Here is a 7,936-nt window from a genome sequence, read left to right as displayed (position 1 = left end):
ATTAACTTCTTTGTCCGCGGGTGCACCGGTGCCAATTTCAGATCCTTTATTACCCTTCGCATTCTCTGTCAGTGATGTATTTGACACGTTATTTACTTTTGGTCCCGGAACGACCAAACCTGATGCCTCTGGCTCAATTTTGTCCGCAGCCGGCTCATTGGCTGAATCATCAGCAGCCTGACCGTCCACTGGTAGTCCTCCTGTTTGAGAGGGCGCTGGACCGGCGACGTTTCCATTAGGTGCAGTCGCCCTAGATTCAGCTGAGGTAGGCGACAAATTGGGGTCTTTTGCAGTACCTTGGCCTTCAGAGGGCTCCTGAGTGTCTCCCGCGTGCACGGACGGGCAGCAGCACAGGGCGAGCACCAACAGGGCGCACAGCAGACGGTACGTCATCATCATCGTGAGTGTGGTCGTTCAGTGGTGTGGAGCTGATCTGCACAGTGAGGAACATGGAGAGCAACAGGGGAGACGAGAGGTGCGGCAGACACACACAGAGGGCACACCACATGAGGAGAGGGCAGCAGCCAGGCATGCACCGTACTCCGCACACCACGCACGACACACACTCCAATCCACGGCAGCACGCACACACACACACAGCCCTGCCGCAACACCAACACACAGATGGAAGAGGGAGAAGCAAACAGGAGCGGCACACAAGGCTCCACCGCATGCACATACGGCGAGAGCGGTCCGTCGTGTCTGCACCCCTTACGGAGGGTGCGCACACACACAAGAAGGTGCAGCGCACACAGCAGCACAAAAGCAAAGTAACAGTAAAAAAGGAGATCCCGGCACACCACGCGGATTGTTGGTCCACGGGAAGTGCAGCCAATATTCACCACAAAAACAGTTCATTTGCCTTCGGCCTTCGTCCACATTCGGCGCACTCAATTTCATGCAGGCCCGGCCACCACCGCAGCAGGAGCTGCTGCACACGCAACAAGAAACAAAAAAGGGAGGTGGTGTGGGAGACTACGGTGCTGCTGTCACTGCCGCCATGCGAAGCTGTGTTTATGTTGTTAGTGGCGGTGGCGGTGTCCCTCGTGAACCCCTCGCTGTGGGCTGCGGGGTAACTGTGCCGGCTGATGTGCCTTCGGCTTTGTTGTTGCATTCTTCTTCTCCACTTCTTCTGTGGAGGGTCCGGCGTCCTCTCCGTTCAGGTGGCTCGCATTATGATTGGTCGTGGTGGTGCTGGCGGCGGCGTTAAACTCTGCAGCTGGAAGAAATGCGGTGCAGTTGTCAGCCTCGGCAGCAGGCGCTTTGTCCTCACGCCGGTACGTTTCTGTTTTCTCTGCAGCGTCAGAAAGTGGAGGCTGTTTGAAAATCTCCTGCACGGTGCATTCCTCTTTCCAATCTAATGCAGCAAAGCCGCCATCTGAAAAGGACGATGACTGCGATGGCCTCTCGTGAATGGGAGATGGTGCATGCTGCACGGTGTCTTGGTGTGCTGCAACTTCCTTCCTTTCTGCCTCATCTCCACCAGCTGCTTCTACCGCAACTTCTCCTCCCGATTCTTCTTGTGGTGCATCACCCGGTACTTGTGCAGAAGTTGTGTTTGAGCCCACATCGTGTTTTGGCGCTACCTTCGCCATTCTCTGGCCATGAAACTTCATTGTCGGCTGTCAGACCCTTCTGCCCCTTGCGGCGGTTCCTGCCCCTGCTGTTTGTCTTATTTGTTCGTCCGGTACTGCGGCTGGTTTTGTTGGTTGTGATCCTTTTCGCCCCCCAAATGGCAGGCTGTGTTGGGGGCTGGGCTCCTCCCTCTGTCCCACCGCCCCCGATGACTCAGCGACTTTCAACTTTTCATCCTGAGCGGATTAGTTTTCCCGACTGCCGGTGGCGCGACTGCCATCCGAAGAGGGCAATGCTCGCTCCCTTTGGGGCACGAGCTCCAGGCGCCCTACCGTGACAGGAGCCATCAGCATCTGAGCCTTGCCTTCTGAACCATTCACAGTTGACTCCTCCCGCTGTCCAACACCACTCAATGCGTCGTGTGACTCCGACACATTCGTTTTCATTTCGGGCGGCAAATAACTCCATCCCGCTGATCCTCCACATACTGCCGGTGCCGCTGGTGGCGCTCCGCCTTGTCTTCTCCTCGTTCTAACGGCAGGCGATCTACGCGGCTGGTGACGCACCTCGTTGAGTGTTCATTGGATTGCAGCATACCCCCTATCCTCAGCGGTGTCAGCAGCAACGGCAATCCCTTGGCACCTCCAGGGACGACGGCCATCCAATTACGCACGCATTCCTCCACGGCGGACGCATTCGCCCTGCCTCCTGTCCTTCTGCGGCCATCCATCGCGCACTCCCTCCGCAGCTGAGCACGCCACCGCAACAGCTAATAATCACCCGTACCGCTATCGTCACCACAGCACGCAGAGGGCACACACCAGCAGCACACGGCCAGTCATCATCGCCATCATCACTCCTGTCAATTGCGTGCAGCCTTCAGCAAAAGTAACTCCCCGTCAACGTAGAGCAAAAACAAAAGGAGAGACACGTCACGCAACCACGCACCGGCAACAAACAGCAGCAGCCCAGCAGCAGCGTACACACCACGAGACAGATGGAATCAGTACGATTGCAGAGCTCGCACACCACACCGCAAACCACAAGTTTAAAAAGCAATAAAAAACAATAATTAAAAAACAATAACTAAAAAAAGAAAAACAAACCCAGGGCTCCAGTGCGCATGCTTATGAGTGTGTCCGCGATGCGTTCAACGTGGCGGATGCGGGGCACAACGCGGAGCACACAGCACGGCAGCAGAAGCAAGTGAGGCAAAACAAGATCATTATTTCCTTTTATTTTATACAGTGAACCACAACACACACGCACAAATCCCCGCGGTTGAGTGCTGGCACGCACAGCCCGCACACACCTCTTCAGCCCACAGCGGTGTACGCCAGCGCGGATGCGGCGAGCACCAGCGGGGCACACACCCACGCAGAGCTGCTGAGGCTGCCGTCGATTTCGCGAAGACGTGACGGTGCGCGGGTGGTCGACACAGCTGGCGCCTCTGTAGTCGTAGTACTTGGTGCCTGTGTTGTGGTCGTCGTGGTGGTCGTCGTGGTTGGTGATTTTGTTGTGGTCGTCGTGGTCGCCTCAAAAGAAGCTTCGGCGTTATTAACTTCTTTGTCCGCGGGTGCACCGGTGCCAATTTCAGATCCTTTATTACCCTTCGCATTCTCTGTCAGTGATGTATTTGACACGTTATTTACTTTTGGTCCCGGAACGACCAAACCTGATGCCTCTGGCTCAATTTTGTCCGCAGCCGGCTCATTGGCTGAATCATCAGCAGCCTGACCGTCCACTGGTAGTCCTCCTGTTTGAGAGGGCGCTGGACCGGCGACGTTTCCATTAGGTGCAGTCGCCCTAGATTCAGCTGAGGTAGGCGACAAATTGGGGTCTTTTGCAGTACCTTGGCCTTCAGAGGGCTCCTGAGTGTCTCCCGCGTGCACGGACGGGCAGCAGCACAGGGCGAGCACCAACAGGGCGCACAGCAGACGGTACGTCATCATCATCGTGAGTGTGGTCGTTCAGTGGTGTGGAGCTGATCTGCACAGTGAGGAACATGGAGAGCAACAGGGGAGACGAGAGGTGCGGCAGACACACACAGAGGGCACACCACATGAGGAGAGGGCAGCAGCCAGGCATGCACCGTACTCCGCACACCACGCACGACACACACTCCAATCCACGGCAGCACGCACACACACACACAGCCCTGCCGCAACACCAACACACAGATGGAAGAGGGAGAAGCAAACAGGAGCGGCACACAAGGCTCCACCGCATGCACATACGGCGAGAGCGGTCCGTCGTGTCTGCACCCCTTACGGAGGGTGCGCACACACACAAGAAGGTGCAGCGCACACAGCAGCACAAAAGCAAAGTAACAGTAAAAAAGGAGATCCCGGCACACCACGCGGATTGTTGGTCCACGGGAAGTGCAGCCAATATTCACCACAAAAACAGTTCATTTGCCTTCGGCCTTCGTCCACATTCGGCGCACTCAATTTCATGCAGGCCCGGCCACCACCGCAGCAGGAGCTGCTGCACACGCAACAAGAAACAAAAAAGGGAGGTGGTGTGGGAGACTACGGTGCTGCTGTCACTGCCGCCATGCGAAGCTGTGTTTATGTTGTTAGTGGCGGTGGCGGTGTCCCTCGTGAACCCCTCGCTGTGGGCTGCGGGGTAACTGTGCCGGCTGATGTGCCTTCGGCTTTGTTGTTGCATTCTTCTTCTCCACTTCTTCTGTGGAGGGTCCGGCGTCCTCTCCGTTCAGGTGGCTCGCATTATGATTGGTCGTGGTGGTGCTGGCGGCGGCGTTAAACTCTGCAGCTGGAAGAAATGCGGTGCAGTTGTCAGCCTCGGCAGCAGGCGCTTTGTCCTCACGCCGGTACGTTTCTGTTTTCTCTGCAGCGTCAGAAAGTGGAGGCTGTTTGAAAATCTCCTGCACGGTGCATTCCTCTTTCCAATCTAATGCAGCAAAGCCGCCATCTGAAAAGGACGATGACTGCGATGGCCTCTCGTGAATGGGAGATGGTGCATGCTGCACGGTGTCTTGGTGTGCTGCAACTTCCTTCCTTTCTGCCTCATCTCCACCAGCTGCTTCTACCGCAACTTCTCCTCCCGATTCTTCTTGTGGTGCATCACCCGGTACTTGTGCAGAAGTTGTGTTTGAGCCCACATCGTGTTTTGGCGCTACCTTCGCCATTCTCTGGCCATGAAACTTCATTGTCGGCTGTCAGACCCTTCTGCCCCTTGCGGCGGTTCCTGCCCCTGCTGTTTGTCTTATTTGTTCGTCCGGTACTGCGGCTGGTTTTGTTGGTTGTGATCCTTTTCGCCCCCCAAATGGCAGGCTGTGTTGGGGGCTGGGCTCCTCCCTCTGTCCCACCGCCCCCGATGACTCAGCGACTTTCAACTTTTCATCCTGAGCGGATTAGTTTTCCCGACTGCCGGTGGCGCGACTGCCATCCGAAGAGGGCAATGCTCGCTCCCTTTGGGGCACGAGCTCCAGGCGCCCTACCGTGACAGGAGCCATCAGCATCTGAGCCTTGCCTTCTGAACCATTCACAGTTGACTCCTCCCGCTGTCCAACACCACTCAATGCGTCGTGTGACTCCGACACATTCGTTTTCATTTCGGGCGGCAAATAACTCCATCCCGCTGATCCTCCACATACTGCCGGTGCCGCTGGTGGCGCTCCGCCTTGTCTTCTCCTCGTTCTAACGGCAGGCGATCTACGCGGCTGGTGACGCACCTCGTTGAGTGTTCATTGGATTGCAGCATACCCCCCTATCCTCAGCGGTGTCAGCAGCAACGGCAATCCCTTGGCACCTCCAGGGACGACGGCCATCCAATTACGCACGCATTCCTCCACGGCGGACGCATTCGCCCTGCCTCCTGTCCTTCTGCGGCCATCCATCGCGCACTCCCTCCGCAGCTGAGCACGCCACCGCAACAGCTAATAATCACCCGTACCGCTATCGTCACCACAGCACGCAGAGGGCACACACCAGCAGCACACGGCCAGTCATTATCGCCAGCACTCCTGTCAATTGCGTGTAGCCTTCAGCAAAAGTAACACCACGTCAACAGAGAAAAAGACAAAAAGATAGACACGGCTGCTACACCACGCACAGCAACAAATGGCAATGAAAACACCATGAGGCAGTTGGAATCAGTACGATTGCAGAGCTCGCACACCGCTCCCCAAACCAAAAGTTAAAAAAGCAGTAAAAAAGGCACAACAGCAGAGTTGAGAGTCCGGTAAATTTCCCAAAAAGTAAAAAATAAAAAATCGATCAGGGACGTCCTTTATTGTATGTGCCAAGCAGCGCAACGTAAACGACCACTAGTTCTTGTATACGTAATGCCTGCAGTAAAAAATCAAAAAAGATCGTGCTTTTCCGTGAGTCCACACAACTCTCCTCACATTTCGTGCGTCACCCAGTCTTTTCTTCCAATCCTCCCTTCGTGCAGTCCGTGGGACGCACAGCAATGAGGCCGGCACCGCGTATGGGCAACGGAAGGAAACAAGAGGAGAAGCACGTCACTCATGACGAAGTACAGCAAAAGAGCATTGGGGGAAAACACAGGGATGCCGATTATTCCAATAGGGCAAAAGCAGCAAAAATAAATAAATAAAAGAAAATAAAAAAACTTAAATTATTGACACAACTCATTGAGTGATGCTGGCAAGCTGCACAGTTATTGTTCCACAAAAAGCCGCAATTCCACCCTCCCTCACAGTTCAGCAGAGCGCCGCAGTGCCCCACAGCCCCAGAATCAAAAGCAACATCACCCGAGACGCACACCCATGCACGGCGATGTCACCAATTTCAGCCATGGACAACAAATCCGTGAGATGCCCCTGCTCACAAAAACCGTTGCTCACAAGCGATGCTGCGTCGCACTCCGATGGGATCTTGGTTTCCCCAGGCGCTGTGCTCGAAGAAGTCGGTGCGGCATCAGCGCCACCCAACACGTTACCACTCGTTCAACATTTGCTAGGACTGTGATGGGCTCAGGCGTGGCTGTTGTACCATCCAAGGGCATTAGATCACGGTTGCTGCGTGAATCGAGGCCGCTGTCCGCGCCCACGGTAGTGCGGGCATAAGTCTCCTATTCATGGCCAACGTGTTGTTAGTCGCTGGAAACTGTGTTGGCGATGGACGGCTCGTTGTCTCTCGCTGTGCGTGCGTCTGGATCCGCCGCGCTATTATATGACTCCACCACGACAAATGATCTCCCTGTGGAGGTACATCGTGCAGCAGCTGGCAGCCTTGCACGCACCTGCCGAGCGGAGTGTCCAGTCACTGAGCATGGCCTCGGACACTTCCCAGTTCCCCGCCTGGCAGCAGCATCCCAATTGCCCACGCGAGTCCCTTTCGCCACGGACTTCCATTCGGAGATGGAGGCGCTCCGCCTTGGACCGCTGGCGCTGCACGACGACGTCACTGAGTAAATTTGGATTATGCTGCTTTCCTTGGTGAAGCGAGGTCACCCTGTGGATTTTATATTTTCCCCTCACACTGCGGTATTCCACGCAGTGAGGCCGCTGAGGACGAAGTCACGATTGCACGATCCCTCTCGCAGGACTGCGTCAATGCCTGGCACGTGGGCTTCCTCACCGCCGTCAAGAGGTTATAATGGAAGGATGCCCAGGAGGAAAAGGAGGGCGCACACACCGCGCGACAGGCGCCTGTCGGTGTGGCGAGGACTCTATTCCTGGTGTTGACCCGGACATCGGTCCCCGAGTGGCGGCACTGCGCACAGGCGCGATGCGACGCCTGCCCGCTCTTCGACAGGCCTGCACGCGCCCTGCGGATCACAAGGAACCCTCTGTGTCGGTGGCGCCGTCCCTCCCTGACTGCGGTGACCGGCCCGCCTCTGCCTCCGCCGGAACCTCTTCCCGACGTGAGCGCCGCAACTCCTTGTCGACCAGCGAGCGGCGGATTGACGTCCTCCTGCCCAACCTGCGGCAGAGTGCGCTCGTCCGTCCACAGTATGAGGGCACATGCCGGACGTGCTCAGCCTGGCGTTATAATAGTTTGCGAGGGCCTCCCATGCGGATGCCACAATGGCGCCACCGTCTTTTTAACAGGTGCCTCGCGCGCAGGTCGCCACCGAAGTTGCCAAGCATGCCAGCAGGCGAGACACGCAGGAGGCACAAACGCGGGAACTCGAGATGGACCAGGCTCTTCCGCCACCGCCTCATCACGGACGCCACGGGCTGCTGATCCCCGACGGACCACGGGAGACTCCGCCCCATCCACTGCGGGAATGCCCTGCCGTTGGGAACTGGGACTGCGACTGTTTGTGACTGCCCCAGCCCGCACGACGGAATACTTGCCACTTTTGTACGGACGGCCCTTGCGCTACTCACTCGTTATTGTAGCAGCATACAACCAAAACAAGATAA

General features: G+C 56.5%; 2 protein-coding genes across 2 annotated transcripts, besides 4 other annotated features; both read right to left on the bottom strand.

Moving 5' to 3' along the window:
* Tc00.1047053511149.222 (mucin TcMUCII, putative) lies at positions 1–399 on the bottom strand (the record flags this gene model as incomplete). The annotated part of the gene is made up of 1 exon (XM_812625.1): positions 1–399. A coding segment is annotated over one exon (399 nt), but the record flags the coding sequence as incomplete, so codon positions are not given.
* Positions 1–7,936: part of a sequence feature (areas not merged during assembly with more than two copies in the genome that could not be assigned to a particular haplotype) that runs on past the window's edge.
* Tc00.1047053511149.210 (mucin TcMUCII, putative) lies at positions 2,892–3,530 on the bottom strand (the record flags this gene model as incomplete). The annotated part of the gene is made up of 1 exon (XM_812624.1): positions 2,892–3,530. The coding sequence occupies one exon, from the start codon at positions 3,528–3,530 to the stop codon at positions 2,892–2,894; it is 639 nt and encodes a 212-aa protein (XP_817717.1).
* Positions 3,052–3,111: a microsatellite.
* Positions 6,144–6,185: a sequence feature (AT_rich).
* Positions 6,581–7,829: a mobile genetic element.

Source organism: Trypanosoma cruzi, genomic scaffold (genome assembly GCF_000209065.1).
Source record: "Trypanosoma cruzi strain CL Brener 1047053517059 genomic scaffold, whole genome shotgun sequence".
Lineage (NCBI taxonomy): Eukaryota > Euglenozoa > Kinetoplastea > Trypanosomatida > Trypanosomatidae > Trypanosoma > Trypanosoma cruzi.
Note: the sequence above shows the minus strand (reverse complement) of the source record. Positions and strands in the feature narration are given on the sequence as shown.